Source organism: Odontomachus brunneus, unplaced genomic scaffold (assembly GCF_010583005.1).
Source record: "Odontomachus brunneus isolate Ranch 3 - 2012 unplaced genomic scaffold, Obru_v1 Obru_scaffold_038, whole genome shotgun sequence".
Lineage (NCBI taxonomy): Eukaryota > Metazoa > Arthropoda > Insecta > Hymenoptera > Formicidae > Odontomachus > Odontomachus brunneus.
The window spans coordinates 650,298-668,684 of NW_022639488.1; the positions used below are offsets into that span (position 1 = coordinate 650,298).

General features: G+C 32.8%; 1 protein-coding gene across 1 annotated transcript in view; it reads right to left on the minus strand.

Annotated features, from left to right (window-relative positions):
• Nucleotides 1–18,387, minus strand: part of LOC116844032 (suppressor of lurcher protein 1) — a 451,902-nt gene that overhangs the window by 56,999 nt on the left and 376,516 nt on the right. Inside the window, exon 7 of the mRNA XM_032815096.1 lies at nucleotides 15,444–15,634. Within this exon, the coding sequence (XP_032670987.1) occupies nucleotides 15,444–15,634 (191 nt within the window). The remainder of the gene's footprint in view (nucleotides 1–15,443; nucleotides 15,635–18,387) is intronic.

Sequence of the window (18,387 nt, forward strand, 5' to 3'; positions counted from 1 at the left end):
GGGAGAGAGAGAGAGAGAGAGAGAGAGAGAGAGAGAGAGAGAGAGGTGCAGTAAACGCTTGCTCATTTTTTTCCGGTACACGTGGCGTATCCGTAAAATTGATAAAGTTTCGCGAAAACTTTTATAATACCCGGCCGTTGAAGAATGTTCAAGTATATACGAGCTGGCAATTTATGTTACTCCACGGACGACCACCACGGCGCTCTATCCCAAAGTCCGGTCAGCCGTGGGCGGTACGCCGCCAAGGGCGTCTCGAGTCGTATACTTAGACTACCTACATACCTATGCGGGCACACGGCACTGCATGCGGGCTGTTTATCACACTTTCGGGCTGGTATAACTGTCGTAAAATCGTGCCGCGATCTACATTACAAAAGATTCCCGCCGTCTCTCGCAGTTCGGCACCGTGCGTATCCGAATGTTCGGCCGAGCTCCCTTCGTTTCCTTCCTTCCTGACCCACCTCCTCCATAGAAGGGGCCTCGCCCGACTTTGCAATTGTAATCAACGATAACGATTCCGGCACCTCGTTTTACTATTCGCGCGGAATAACTCCACGGAATGCAAAACGGTCTCTATTCCAAGGTGGTATTTAAAGGGTCGATCCTTTGACTCGTCCTTTTTTCGCGGAACCCTCACTCTCTACATACTGCATTAAGGGAAAAACGTTTCGTATTTTTAACTATAATCACATAGAAAAATAATTACTATAAATTATGGTCAAGGAAATTATTATTATTATTATTATTATTTTATTATTATTATTATTATTTTTTTAATTAAATTATAGTTTAATATTAGTGATAATAATGTTATATGCACGTTACTGCTACCACTTTCGTGTCAGAAATATATTTGGGATAAAAAATAACTGTAATTTTAGTTAGATCAACTATTTTTTTCTCTCATTGTACGTAAACAATTTTTTTAATAATACAGCATATTAATAGTATAATTTAAAAAATTTATATAGGCAGCAATAAACAAATTGTACGTATTTGATCGGATACAATTTATATATAATCAGATGATATAGAAATCTATCATACATAGAAGAAAGTAGCAGAAAAGTAAAAAATATCCTATACTGATACGTGTATTTTCTATGTTGCAGCTTGAATTGCTCGTTCTAATGCCAGAATAGAAGAAAGTTTTATCCTGGGTTATAACTATTATGTAATATATAATACTACTACATATATACGTCTATGAAAACTGAAGGAAAACGGAATATTTGTTACGCTTCTAAATCGTGATGGGCAATTGTTACCATTTCAATCATTTTATTATTTAGTAAAATTTTACATTGCTTGCCATTTTTTACAAAGGAACTTGCAAATCAATTACATAAATAAATATGTCGAATTGATTTTTGGTCAAAAGAAACAAAATTTCTACTTTTTACAAACTAAATTTGGTTCTAAAAACTAAAAATTTAGTTTCCTCCGATAAACACCGAGTTTTATTCACACACACATTCATTTTTAGGTTAATTCAACCTTTTTTCTCTGTTTGATAATAAAACAATGGATGCCATATATAAAAAATATAATTCAGTAGAGAATTTTTCTCCACACATGTTTCAAAGCTATTGTAAAACTTGTGTATTTTTTGAGAAAAAATATTTCTGTGTACACACAGTTTTATATTCGGTTCTATAAATTTCTTGTTTCTCCTAGAAATCTTTTTTTTTTGCATTATAAATTTCATAGAAAAAGTCTTGAAATCTATTTAGGATTCAATCCATTTCCCCAAAATAATTATGTCCCGTATAGAAATTTTCCGAATATTCCCAAGTATAACAAATTCCGATCAAATTATGTCAAACGATTATGTCAAATAGTGATTACCCCAAATAAGTAAATCGTAGAGTGCAATACTAAAAAAAATTGAGAATCCCGCTATAGAAAGTTTTCTGCAATTTAGTCGGGATCTATTCCGATTTTTTTCCCAAATAATTAAAGTTACGATTCTAAGTGAGAAACCCAAAAGTAAAAAAAAGTTGTGTAGGAAAAATGAAAAGAAGAGAGGAGACAGAGAATAACAAAATAATAATTAGTATTTTCATAATTATAATTTATAAAAATATAAGGCCTGTTTCTTTTAAATATAGGCTGTTGTATAATCATTTTTATAATTTAGTGATTGTTAATCGTAAATAATTACAGCTTGAATATTTAATATATTGTTAAAACTTTATAGTTGAACTAAAATATATAATATATATTGTTTTATTAACTAAAAAATATAATATATATTGTTTTATTCAAGGATTTATAATTTATTTCAAAAGAAAATTAAGCAAATTACTTAAAACAGTTTGAATATATATACTTGTAAAGTATGCGTAAATATTCAAAATGTTTCAGATATTCTGTTTAACATTAATATAACAAAAATCGAAAATCTTTGAGAAAATGTTCGGTAAAGAAAATGGGATTTCCTACAAAGAATCGTGTTTTCCAATTTTGTTTAAATTTCATATTCAGAATAACATTTTTAAAACATATTTCTAATCTATAGCTTCGTAGATTTCCCAATAAATATCTATCATCTTTTTTTTGGGAAATCTGATTGGATTCCAATTAAATTAAAAAAAAATCTATACAGGCTTCCGTATGGGAAATTCCCAAACATTGCCAAGTAGGGGAGATCTGGTCCATATGACTCCAATAATATGAATGTATTATTCATGTGCTTTTTTAGTATTTACTTTGAAAAGAGCAATAGATACAAAATCAGATAGATGAAACAGTCTTTTTAAAATACAGATACTTCTTCCTGAGATTCATTAAAATCGGGATAATATTACAGTTAAAAAGTTGAAAAAACCTGATTTAATAGTAGCAAAATCAATTTTCGAGCTTTTTGAAATTTTGTATTAATATTCTCCATCGTGAGTGAATAAAGATAAACATTAGAATAAAGTTTCTTGCAAATATATATACCGTTTCAAATAATAAAAGTAATTCTCATTCATGAAATGATTAAAATCGAGCATATGAGATAAACTTAACCGGCAGGAGAGCTGCAACGATTTTTCATAGAAACCGCGGAACCACTCACCAGTACACATATTATATATCATATATATATATATATACATATATATATATATATATATATATATATATATATATATATCCTTATTACTTTGCGCAATTAGACAACTGAATACGATATCAGAACAAGACGGCCATGTTGCTGCATGTTCGTATTTTAGTTATTACAAAACAAAATATGGTGTTAACAGAATCATAGTGAGCATTAACACATAGAAAAAGATGCTCCTTGTCATATGTATTCAATTAATCGTAATAATTAATTGTATGAGAATTAATTGTCGAACTTACAACTTCGAAATTCTGAAATATGGTGCATCTAGCGATCTCCCTCCTATGTCATACATTCCAAACAGTTTCTATAGTATATCTGTTTAGATTCTAGACAGGGAATACATATTTGGGACAAGAATGAAATTCTCAATTAGTATCGTAGTAGAATAACCAGCTTTGAAGCAATTCTAATCAGAATTTATGCTGTATTTGCGGAAATTTTGGGAAATTTCTATGCGTAAAGTTGCTTCCAACCAGGCAAGACTATTATAGCATTTCTTGGGTTAATGAATGTTCATATCTTCGAGAAAAATTGTCTGCGTGTGCACTTCGGGCGCATTGCTTGGATATTGCAGTCAACGCATTGGAGGAGCATTCCGCAATCAGCTCGTCGTCTACCAGTCGCCAGGCATCGCCGGCGGTTGCTGCTGCGTATCGCTTACGTAGCTTTAGGTTCGTTTAAAAAGTTAAGCAGTTAATAGATGATCGAAGTTAGCGAGAGCCGACCGGAGCCGAACGAGAGAGAAGCCGAACGAGACGACGAGCTTCCCGCCGCGGCTCGACGCAACAATACGTAGGATGCGCGCGCCCGTATCAACTTTGTCGAGTTCGTCAGAAATATTGCGTTGAAACTCCGGCGAAGTTTGAAAGCGGAATACGCCAGGTTACATTAAAGCGTTACCGCTAATACGGCCATAAGTTTCGAACGTTGATGCTGGCACGACGCGGCGCGTACAGATAGGTAGATATAACACGCGAGACAAACACGGGAACGCGAATACTCGAATACCGGAGCGGAGCGGAGCGCAACGACGACGACGAGGACGACGACGTTGTTTTCGAAAGCGGTGTCCTACTTTGTTGCCGACGATGGATTCGTAAATCCGTCACCGTCTCACGACGAGTCGCGTTCGCTCGAGTCGCGTCGCGAAGAATATGTCGCTCGCTAACTGCCGTCGCCGCCGCCGCCATTCGCCGTCGACGATATTTGGCTCGTCCCACCGAATTCCAAAACTTCCGGTCGATGTTCCTTGGCGGGCGTCTCGTGACTAAACGACTGCGCGAATCGACGTAGCGATAAGTCTCCGCGCGAAATGTCGATGGGTTTGACGTGACACCGTCCATGGCGTCGCGCTGGCAAGGGAAGGCAAGGAAATAAGCTGCAATCGATGCTTGGAAACGGCGAAATAGATTTTCGTCGTTATCGCGTCAGGACCAAGATGAGGCGAAACGAAGCGTCGTGAGCGGGAATCTCACGCCAAGACAGACTCGCTTTTTCGACGAGGGGCTCTCTCTAATTTACCACCGACGTAGGAAGACGGGACTAATTGCAAGAAGGGCGGGTTGCAGCGAGTAGACGTCATAAATTCCACGCCTTTGCAACAGCGTGTTTGTCGTTATGACAATTCGAGATTATTCGCCTGCCATTGTCGTCGCTGTTGACTGCTAAGTTTAGCTACAATGGCGAAAAGGCGCGAGATTTGTGTCGGTTGTCGCGACTTCTTCCTATAACGATGCCCGCATAGAAGTTTCCCAAGATCTTCCGAGACAGTATAGATTCCGACCAGAAATTTGCCCCAAAACTGATTATTCCATTATTAATTGGAAACCTCACTCTTGTCCCAAACAGGAAATCTCTATCTAAAATTCAAACAAAAATGCATTGGGAACTTTTGCTTCCAGTCGGTAACGTTGGTACACCAATAATACCGAATAGGGAATCCCATTTTTATATCAACCATTGTATTTAATAGAATAAAAGCTAAAGGAAATAAAGTATTTTTAAAATTTTGAATATCTTACTGAAATAATGAAATTATGAAATAATGAAATAATGAAATTATTTGGAAAGAATTAGAATATTTTTTGTTCAGTTCTAATGTAAAATAAACATCAGATAGGTTATTGGCAAAACTTTAAGTTGTATACCTAGAATCGCATGTTTGAAACATATTCCTCGCATAAAAATATTCTGCAATCTAATTAGGATCTATTTGAATTTCCCCAAAAAATTAAGATCTGATTGGAAAATTTACAAAGATTCGATTTAAAAATGTAATGTTTCAAAAATACGATTCTAAATGGAAAACTCAAACAAAAGTTTCTCATTTAATTTGTTACATCTGTTTTTCTCAATAAATCAGTTAATATGAGTCCATATTTAAATATGGTGTTCTTACTCTATGAATTTTATATGTTATGAATTATAACATAAGTTTTGAATAAAACTAAAAATTATAATAAATCCTGGAACATCATAATTTTACAAGAACGGTGTTAACGACGATAGTTAAAACAGTTATTGCCGTTATCATAGAAATTGATAGTTAATATATATTTATCAGATATTGCTTATTTTTTGTTATTTGTTTGATCTATGCAGTTATTCTTTAATTTTAGGCGAAATAATTTCATAAAAATTGAGAAAAAGTTAAAGAGAGAAAGAGAATATTTTATATTCTTTAATTTATATAATTTCATTTCAAATACAAAATTTTGACATAATATTAAACGTTTTAATATAATTATTTTCAGTTAACAATCGGTAAATTATAAAAATGTGGCTATACACAACACTTGTATTAAAAAAATAAATCTTATATCTCTTTATACTCGCATACACATATTTCTTTTGTTACAGGAAAATATTTGAAACTTATAACAAAATTATTATTTATTTTTATTCACAACGTTATTAACTTTTTTTTACTCTGTAGAATGCGCTAACACGATACTTTTTCGATATTGAACTTTATTATTATAAATATATTTGAAATTACGATCTTTATACGATGTGTAATAATAATATTCTTCGTCTTGTGGAGATAAATTAATAACAAATCTCATAATGCATAAAATAACTAAACACGTATTATCCGCGAATCATTTAATTACAAACTATTGAAATCGTTAGTACAGCATCTAAGGAATGAAACGAGCCGTGAGCCGTGGCAACGAGACAATCAATCAGTATCGCAGAAAGGGATAAAATAGAGATCGAAGAAAGTTTTGAGGCATAGCAAATGGAATCTGTTTAATTTTATCACTTAAAATCGCAACTTTATTTCATTGGTAAATCAGAATAATCCCAATTATATCCAAGAAATTTTTTTTATAATTGAGATAAGAATCTAAATAGCATAAATGTCTAAAAGACATTTTACATAAACGTATGAAAAATGTCCTACTTCTTTTAGATATCTTTAGGATATCTCTAAGCCATATTTTAGACAATTATTATGCTGTCTAGGAGTGGAATTCCCAATGGTATCGCAATACGATACACTTATTTGGAATAAGCTTTGAGTAATCTGATCGGAATCTGTTCTATATTTGAACACGTTTGAAAATTTCTATATTGATTTTAATTAGAGCCCCACGCATAGGAATTTCCTAAACATTTCCAAATCAGTCATTCTTTAATTTCAGGCGAAGTGGTTACAAAAAATTGTGAAAAAGTTAAAGAAAATATATTTTATATTCTTTAATTTATATAATTTCACTTCAAATACAAAACTTTGACATAATATTAAACGTTATAATATAATTATTTTCATCATATTTCCAGATCTTGTATAGATTTCGATCCCACTATCTAAATTATCCAAAATAAATGTATTATACTGCGATATTTATTGAGAATCTCATTCTTATCAACTATAGAAAATGTTCTGCGATCTAATTGAGATATATATTTATTTTTCAAATAAATAAAGTTGCGATTGTAACAGAACCAAAAAATGATTCCATTTGTTCTCAACGTTTTCCCATAATTTGTTCAGTTTCTATTTTATCCTTTCTCTCCTATCCGCGATGCTGATTGGCTGTCTCGTTGTCACGTGGCGACTTACTTTATCGCAATATTTATAAAATATTTATCAAATATACATAATAAATACTCAAAACATTTCAAATATTTTATTCAACGCGTGCGTAAATATAAAATAGAAATCGAAAAAAAGAGAACTTTAAGAAAACGTTCGGTATAAAAAATGAGATCTGTTTGGGTTTCACCTTCTAAGCCCATATTAATAGTTGTTACTTGAAACTTATCTCAGATGAGGTACTGAAAGATTTTTTTAGAAGCAAATCCAAGTTTTTTAGTTGAATTATGATAAGTTATATTTATATCTGCTGTCGCGCGATTCAATCAAGAAGCTCTCACTTAACTTTAAATTTAAATCTAAGTATTTGACATAAGACAAGTTTCAATTATGACTATTAATATGAGCCTTAGAAACGTATTTTTGAAACATTAATAATCCGGAATTTGAAACTTCTAATCTGAATCTTCGCAGATTTTCGAATCAGATCCCATGATTTTTTTGGGAAATCAGATTAGATACCAATTAGACCCCAGAAAATTTTTTATGCGAGTATATAATCGTCGACGATGACGACGACGACAATGATGATGGCATCATAATGATTAAGGACGATCGCGCGGCTGAAGGAGGGCGAGAGAGGACGGATGTCGCGCAGGGCTAGGGATGTCGCACAGGGCTACGGATGTATCGCAAGACTCGACTGACACGCACATATCAGTCCGGGGATGACATTCGCCTTCCCTCAGGAAATGTCCTAGTCAGTGTGTAGAATGTTATTCCTACGGGATCGGTGGGTCCTTTCTAAGACCCGTCATATCGATTCGTCGGCGGGAACGTCGTTGTGCTTGTGACAGTTCGGGAGTGAAACCCGCGTCTGGTTTCCTGCATGGGAGGGACGTAGGGGAGGGCCGGAGAAGGGAGAACAGCGCGACTGCGAATCTCTTCTCGGTGTCCGTTCCAGTTCGATTGCCGAATGCCTACTTCGATTTCTAGAACGACTCCATCATCGTCTTCTTCGAGGATCCTCCCGGATCTATTTATGTGGGCCCCGAACAACGAGAGCGGGCCGAACCGCGCCCGCATCCTCCCGGCACGATAATTCAGCCGCCAAGTTTCACGAGACGGTAGGGGGTGGCAGAAGGTGGTAGGCGGAAGGGGATAGTACGTCCTGCTCATAAAAATTAAACTTAAACTCGCCGTTAACGTTCCATAATACGGCGCGCGCAGAGCGTAGAACGCGCGCGACTTCACCAGAACTTCGTCGCCGTATCTCTTTCCACTGTCGCAAATAGGTCAGGATCCATTTTGCCGCGTTTCAATTATGCGATAGCGCGCGAACTTTCCAGTCTACTCGATGGCCGGCAGCCGAGAGCGATAAAATACTCGGCATAATCGAGCGATATTCATCCTTTAAGTGACGGCACGGCGGAGTTGCGCCCCCACTCCTTTCTAGCTTGATATTTGAGACAGATTGTCCGCGTCTGTCTCTCTTTTAGGGGTGGTTCCCACCATCGTCCTCCCGCACTATCGCAGCCGCAAACTCTCGCCGATGCGCGACTCTCGCGATGCACTTTCCTGATTTTGCGCGTATCCTTCACGATATTCTCAAACGCTTCCCGGCAAGATGAACACACTCTTCGCCATCCATTTGTTCCGCCACCGGAGCCGCCTAACGCGTGTACGTTACAATCTGAGCTCACCTGCGAGTGATAAACGGCGGAACGAGGGGAGACGCATTGCTATCGCGATAGAATGCTCGGCGGAAATTGAAATTTTGACGGGACATAGGTGCCCGAGAGAAAAGCCCGGAATCGCGCCCCGTTCACGAATATAAGATCGTACGTCATGGCCTGATCTCGTGCGCCGCGAACACGTTCTACATCGATAACTTATTCTCAATGATGCTCGCCGTCCATCTGGACCGGAACGCGCCTGGATCGATTTACGGTAGGACAATGCACGTACAGATCCGAGGGGGCGCGTAACCCACAGAATTCCAAAAGATTCGCTCCGAATCAATCGCGAAGCCTGGGGTGAAGAGGGTTGACGACGGCAAATAAAAAGGGGGAAAAATATAGTTTTAACTGTTAACCCTTTAAAGAGAGAGCTCAGACATCGATCCTGTTCAAATATAATTTTTTTTCTTCATAGAATAGTCTTAAAAGACGCTTCTGATGATGATTTTTTTGGCCAAAATGAAATTGACCGTTGAGAAATACGATTTTCTGAATGTGTTTAATTATGTAGAACATTCACGTTTGCACGTATGTCTCGGCTAAAGAATTTAATAAATTTTATAATCACACATGATAATAAATACAGGGCCAATCTTGTACTTTAAGATGACATCGATAAAAAATTTAGAACATAAAATTTGCTTCTTTTGTTTTATACAATTTCCTCAATGATTCTGCTGCACATAAGATCGGCCTTTTCAGCGACAGAATCACTGTTTTACGAGTTAGAATGAATAATATAACTCTATTTAAGAAAAATTGATAGTATTATATCGATGATTATATTTTATCATTACTTTGCAAATATAAAAAATTATAAAAAGGAAGTACTTAAAATATATAATATATATAAAATATAAAATATTAAATAATTAAAATATATAAAATATATAAAAAAATATAAAATATAAAATAAAATAATTTATATAAAATATAAAATATATAATATATATAATATATATAATTATATATATTAGACCTTAAAAGGCCTAATAAGTTAAGATAGATGAACCATAAACTTATTTTCTTAATTATTTTCAAATTTTCACAGCATATTAATGAAAATACAATCTACATATATGTACACAATTAGAAAAATATCGATAACTGTTATCGACTTATCTCACTGTAGATTATTATTTCTGCTCATATTTGTGTTTATGTTTACGTTTATATGTTTATATATATGTTTACAAATATGTTTATGTTTGTGTTTATAAATACTCTCAATGTTCCGGATTGTTTTGTATCAGTCCTACTGCTTTACTCTTCTCGTTATGAGTTAATACTTATTATTAAATATGAGGTGATAAAATTCATTAATATCCTTTCATATATTCTTGATTGCCTAATAGTCTACAGCGAAATCTAATAAGTCGAGACATAGTTAAACGCACATGTATCCGGCAAATTTTTTTAATCGATTTTCTCGAAAACAGAGTCTCATGAAAAAAACTTTATTTTATATTTTCAACTTATTTTTCATCCCCCTTCCCGATTGTATTACTACTTACGAAACATCCTGTATATATCGCATGTACAAGCACTGCTGTTGATATTACGTTTTTAACTCCAGCGAACCAAATGCTGTTACGTCTTCTTGCTTTTAATGAAAACGACATTAAAAGACTAGAAATATTATAAAAACTTTACAAGATCATTAGCTATTTGATTTTCGAGAAATTGCTATGTAAAAATGCACAATTTTTTGATAACAATTAAAGTAAATAAATAATTATTAACCTGTGAAGATTTGGCAATTTTACATGTCCTATATTTTTCTTTGTGTTTCTTGGTTAGTCATCTTTCTAAAAATAAAATAGCTAAAGAATTTTAAGCCCGTATTAGTAGTTATTACTTAAATCTTATTTCAAATGAGATGCTCAGATTTGCATTCAAAATTAAATAAATTTTTCTTTCAATTGAATCGTGTGATTACAGATTTAAATGTCACATATTTCATAATTCAATTGATACTTGGACCTGACTGTGAATAAAAATCTAAGATATCTTATATAAGATAAGTTTTAGACAACAATTATTAATACGAGTCTCTTAAGGATCTATAACCAATATAAAAAATCCGAAAAAAATCCGATGTCGTAACTTTTTCTCAATAGTGCGTATTAGTATGCATTTTCTCGTATGTACAATAGGGGGATCTAGAGAACAGGCTATAACAAAGTCGCAGGATATAAAGGTGTATCGCCAATAACTTGTTTAAGTGATTATAGCACCTTGGGTCGAAACAATCGATTTTTTACATTTTTTAATAAAATAATTCTTTAGAAACTTTCTGCAAGAAAGGAGCAAAAAGTAGGAGTTTAAAATGTTATTTTTAACGTGAGGAACATAAAAAAATGGAAGTAGAAACAGAGAGACGAATTTTGCGACTTTTCTCTGTCTTCCTCTAACGTTATTGAAATAATCTGCAATCGTTTTCCTAGGTTCTATGTTGACTACAGTCCTTTTTTCATAGAAAGAAGAGCTTTTTCACATTTTTCAAGCCAAGAGTAGCCAATCGGAACCAGCTCGGTAGCCAGTCGGTAAAACACAAAGACGGACACTACCTACAAAGAGCAAAGGAAGGACAATCGCATATGCGATTCCTTTTTAAACGCTTCTTGCTTTGAAATACTGTGTTTCTTTACACCAGCATACAATTAAACTATGACTTCAAACACTAAGTGGACTGCATAGATAACATTCAGGAAAATCAAAGAAAAATAAATTTCATGGAAACGCCTTCGTCGGCGAAGCAAGAGAAAGGAAAAATGATAACTCGACGCTTAGTATTTCCGGACTGTCTGCAGAAAACTTCAGATAGCTAGTGACTACAAAATTTATAAAAATAATATAATTGCATATAAAACAATAAACTTTTTATCAGTTTTTACTGTATTAACAAATTGTGCGATATAAAACATGTGATAACGATGTCGATTCCTCTACAATTACTCATCAAAAATACATCTTATGTATAATATTATATATATAATAGTATATAAAATTAAAGTTACTTGTAAATAGTATGGCATTAATTATATAAATAGATTTGTGTCTTCGAACAGTTGTGCATTCATTTAACATTAACGTCAGATTTTTTTTTATATTTATCATAAGAGTGTTGGGAATAGGACTCGCGAGTATCAATATTCTCGGGACTAATAGATTTTTATCATTTCTTTTCACAAAAACATACGTTTGCATTGTTATTTCAACCTGAAATGCTGCAGAAGCCATTTGTAATATATCTATGAATAGAATGCAGTTGCTGTAAAAGTTGAAAAAGGAGTGTAGATGAAAATAATATAATTATTTCTAGCGATGGAAGTTAGCTTCAAATCTCTACAAGAAATTTTATCGGTTATCCAACTGGGGAAGTTGTCATAAAATGTTTATATTGTAAAGAATGTAAATCTTGAAAATCGCAATAAAATATACGAGTATAAAGAGTGGTATGAAAATCATGAAGATAAATGCCAAATAAATCACCAGGTTACGCAGGAAAAATGGAATCAAATGGAATATTGTAGAGATATTTGAATGCTCATATGAAAAGTATGATATTATATATCGGTATTATATTCGTGATGGTGATAGTAAATCTTTCCATATGCTTTTACATTCTGATTCATATGATCCGGAGTACTCCATTTTTAAAAAAGACTGCATTGCGTACATGAAGAAACAAATATGCTCGGCGCTTTGTAATCTGGAAAAGATAAAACATCTCGGAGGGAAAAGAAAACTTTTAGATAATTTCTTACCAAGGAATTATCGTATTATTATGAATAAGCTATCATAAGAAGCAAAACCGTTCAAGAAATGAAACCGGCAATTTGGACGATTTTCGGTTTTTTCACAAAAGCTTGACTGATGAAAATCCCATTAACATTATCCTTCGAGCCCGAATAGTTAGAATATGGCAAAAGGCTAAGTTTACTGATGCTTTTGATGAATACAGCCAAGCCTTTAAATAAAAAGCTAAGCCTTTTTATAGTCCAAGAAGACCCAGACATGAGGTTTAGACAAGATGCATGTCTAAAAGACGTCTTAAAGATGTCATAGATAAGACATCTTTAAAATGTTATCTAAAGACGTCTTATAAACGTATTATTTCAGACATCTTATTTCAGACGTCTTTATAATGTTTATTGAGTGACATTTTTAAAACTATATATAACTGTCTACAATACCGACTATTACATGCACTATTAGATGCATTAGATGTTATTACTATAGCAAATATCATAACTTTTTAACCTTTACGAGCATCATGGACGGAAAACATATCAAAATCTTAAAGAAGTATTGTGAATTTTTATACACACACTATGAATTTATACACATACTATGCATTTTTATAATTTAGTCAGTTAGTTGTTGCTGTTTTAAATTGTCTCTCTCTCTCTCTCAAGTTGGTTCTTCAAAATTATAGTTAGACTCTAGTTTTGCTCATCTATCCTGCTCACAAGATCAAATACCGATGATCAGGTACTAGTGACTAGTGATGGTATCCGACATCATATGCTTTAAATCATATACCAAATACCGCTATTCAGTATTATATTCGGCAATATATATTTTAATATTTGAAATGTAGGATGTGCTGAATATCATTATCCGCTCGCTGTCATCTGATCCTAACCATGAACAGAATGAATGAGCAAATCCACAGTTTAATCATAATTATCAACCATCTGCAGCAAATAAACGATAATAAATAAAACATTTTTTTCTTTTTAATGCGTATTAAAAAAAATATATGATATATAAATATATATAAATATATATATTGTAATTATAAAAAAATTTATGATAACACACATACGCATATATATATATATATATATATATATACATATATATATATATATATATATATATATATATATATACATATATCTTAAGAAAGACGTCTCATATTTTAAATAATGTCTTGAAGACGTCTTAAGTTATACGTGTGTGTGAAGCAAGTGTCTCACTTAGTGGAAACTCAAAATCTATTAAGAGTTCTGGCTTCCTTTCTAATAGTTCTAGAGTTCCTGATAATAAATAGTTTTGCTTATTAAAGTAAAAAATATGTTTAAGCTATAAGACATCTTTCCAATAATTTTTTAAGACGTCTTTTAGACGTCTCTAAGACGTCATAATGTTGTATAGGGAGATTAAACCCATCTATCAAGAAAGAAGATTTACTAGAAAAAGATATTTAGAAAAGAGGGATAACATCGCGCTCTTGTTTGTCAATATTCTTCTATTAATATCTTGAAATTTTAAGTGGTTATTTGAAAAATAGTGGAGTACTTTTTGCTTAAATTGATTTGCTCTACCTACATACCGCGGCTGCGCCGCAAGTTACTGGACATCCTGTACATCTTTAGTCTTTACTACTGAATAGTGAATTGAAGCGTTTTAGCGAAGACCCGTTTTCCCGTGCGCAAAAGTTCTGTAACTCCTTAAAAGGTGCAATAAAATGTTTAAAACGTTTCACAGTAAGCATTTATTGGTTACTGTGTGCTTTTATCAGTGTTCATAATATTTTCAGTTGAAAGATACTAGATATTATTTTGTGCATTTTCTGTATCCATAATATATAGCAAATTCATTCATTCAGAAAGGTGAAAGATCTTTCTGGAAAGAATTGTTTAACTATCTTAAACAAACTTTGCATAGGGTTCTTTGTTAATTTTTACATTTTTTTTATTATATAATAGACTCATTCGTATACACAAAGGTAACAGATTTTCTTATGATTCAGAAAAATTAGGAAATTTATTCAAGAATTATATTTACGTACATTTATCGTGTCATGTTCCAAGTATCGGTCAATCAATATCTTTAGCTGTTCATAACTTTGTAATAAACAACGAGCGACGGCTAAAACTTTTAGTTAGTTAGAATTATGTTCTTGATTATACATGTCAAGATTACTGAAATTAATAAAATCGCTACTAATATTAATATTTACCCCATTTATTTAGGCGTAGAACATAATGAATTTAATTTTCAAGAAAACAATAATTTCGTCCTTTTCAACTATTCTTTCATAGCTTGAAACTTATGTTTTTCTTATAATAGAAATATCAAGGAATCTTTAATGCAATATAAAGTTGATTTATTTATTTCTTAATATTTTTAATTATTTAATATTATTTATTATTAATATTATTTTTAATGTTTAGTTTAAAATTATTAATTAACACAATTAATTAATAAATAATAATATAGTTTATTATTATTTAAGCCTTACAGTCCTTATTATACCCCGAATTTCCCAATATTTATTAACATATGTCGAACAGAGTCAATCCTAGCTAGTATTATACATTACAGCCGCGAGAGAGAGATGATTATTTCTTAATAGATTTTTTAATATTATGTAAATTTGATCGATATTCTTTTGCGACAGAAAAAATTATAATCATACTTATAGACATTTAGCACAGATTTGTTGAACATTTTCATGTTGCATTAACCATTACGTTTTTAATAATATTATCACAAACCAACTGCCTTAAAGGCGATGTATTCGTTCACTTACTTTCCATGAAAGAATATGTCACTTTAAAGCCTCTCGAATGGCGGGATGATGTTAACCCCTGAAACTCCAGAGAAAGCCATGGACCGTTGCTCATGATAGGCCGCGGGGGTGTATCCCCGCAGAACGAGTCTATCTTGTCCTTCTTGCCATCTATGTGCACGTATGCCACTAACGAGTCGACCCCTTCGCAGCTACAACAGAAGAGAAAAAGAGCGGATATTTGCAGTACTTCGCTTGTCGTATTGCGGAACGAATTATTTAATTAACACGTATATACAATTGCGTTTAACGACCGAAATCTGATACTTTCGAGCGCAATAATTATTGTGGAAAGCCAACACAATGTCCATAATTTCGATAATTACAATAATTGGAGATAAAGTATCTCTCTCTTTCGCGCGCGCGCGCGCGGGTATGCGATTATTTTATCATAATATTATGTAATAGCATAGGAAAACGCGTGTCACATGGAAATATTGTTTAACAGGAAAAATACAATGTACATATGTATGTATGCCGAGCTTTACGGTCGGACGCTCTCTCGCTAAACTATAGAATTTACGCGGGACAATCGTTTCAGCGAGCGCGGAGTTAATTATTTGCAAAAATTATTAGGCGTTAACTGTCGCTTCTCGGGCGTTTGACCCAGTTCGGCCGGTTTGCGTGCCGCTATGTGCATCATCGTCGACGCGTTACAAAAGATATTCAATAGGAAAAACTTTTCATTTCCTCGACAAAAGATGCGCCACCAGTGGGACCCGTATTTCCATTCGCTTCTGATTTCACGTCCCGTTAGAACACAGGAATCAAGATGTATTTGTCCCGGCGCACCGTGGTGTGTACCGCAACACGTTGCACGTTGTCCAATTTTATATTCTGTGCTTACGATGCCGCTGGCAAACTTTAGACGATAACTCGACATCGAGTTGACACGCTCGAGTCTGGACCTTCCTCTCGAAAACTCTTGACAAGAGAACTCGCTGCGCGGCTTGTCGCGAGCAAATTATCTGTTGCAATTTGTTGAGAAATAACGCCGCAATAACGTAATCGATTCACTCCAGAAGATAATCACTTTCGTTCGTCTGGTTGGTACAGATGGAGAAATCTGAGGTCAGATACTATACATTTTAGAGTTTCAAAGTTACAATTTCTTATGATAGAGACAATTTTTCTCTATCTGTTTATCTCTGTAACGAGCATGTAAACCGTACGTTTTCTTCCATAACTGAAATACGAATATGCTGCAGCGTGACCATTTTGTTCTGGTACCGAATTAAGATGGCTAACAACTGAGAATAAGAAGGTTATCAAATATGTATCCTGATTAGTTCCTAAAGCGACCAACTTTATTTCTTCCGTCCATATGATTTCAATCATTTTATGAGTGAAAATTGCTTTCATTACCCGAAATAGTGTATCATATACTTGTAAGAAACTTCATTCTAACTAATAACACGTCATTTAAAGTTTCTTCACTCACGATAGAGAATATTCTCTTACAACTTTTACAATTCGGGAAGTCTTACTCTATGGCGCGGCAGCAATTTTGTAAAATATTATAATTATTACTTAATTTTGTAAATAACTATAATTTTTATTGTAGTTATCATTATTATTACCTATTTTTCCATATAAAATAGTAATAAAAACTAAAAAAGTATAAAGACTTAAAAACTTATACAAATAATAATAGACTGTAGATAGTTTTGTTTTATATGTGATTGTTTTTATCGTATTACATATCTTTACATAATTTTTTGCCAAAAATAAATGAATTTTCATGCTTCTAATAAAGATTAAAATAGATTTCTATATTATTGAATAAGTAAAAAAGTAAATAACTAAATAAAAATAAATAAATAAGTATATTTATTACATATTAATATATATATTAATAACATACTTTTTGGAATTTGTACAAATAATAGTCGACAATGCATTTTATATTTTGACATATTTCTTATTATCATAAAAGTCTGAGGATTTGATGATGCAATCTACATGCATACAAAAGTTTTTTTTCTTTTATCGTTAAACACATTATATATTTTTGCATAATTTTACCAAAAATAATTAAATTTGTGTTCTCTTTCATGACTCTTAATAAAAAAGAAAATTTCTGTACGATTAAATAAGAAAAAAAGTCAATTTGAGAAAGTAGTTACCTTATGATTCGGAAAAACATTATATTGACGCGGCGGGAATATCATGTTTTTTATAAGCTTATCCTTTGATGTATATGAAAAAATTATAGTTCAAAACTTATAAAAGTCACTCGAAAAATCATTCGAACTGTAAAGATAAAAAACTTAAAACCCAATTTTGAGATGCTTAAAAATATATGCAAAAAATATATTTGGTGCTATTTCTAAATCAGTTTTTTCTATAACTGTGATATTATTCTGATTTTAATTAAACTTATATTCTCTAAGGGAAACATTTTCGTTTCCACTGTTTCTCTCGTAATAAATACATAAACAAAGTACATAGCCGATATACTACTTAAACCAACTAGATCCGGTCTTTTCTACGCTATAATATTGTCGCTTTCAAATGATAGACACGATGTTTCGCCTTTTCAGCGTTGCGCCGTGGAAATTTCGCATGATGATTTCATATATATTACGGACTACCATATATTTTTTTTTAAAGATTTCCTCTGGAAATCCGGATTTGAAAATAGAAAGAAAATGTTAAATGAGCTTTGTCTCAAGTTGCCTAAAACGCACAAATTTGTGCACATGATCCGTAATATGTTAAGTGAAGTAATTTATTCGGTAGCGGATTTTTAATGACGGCCACTTTAAAGAAATTCTTGAAAAATATACTATTTATCAAATAAAATTGCTTTTCTATAAATTTATTTTCTAAATGATAATTGTTTATTTGAAGCGATATTGAAATATATATATATATATATATATATATATATATATATATATAT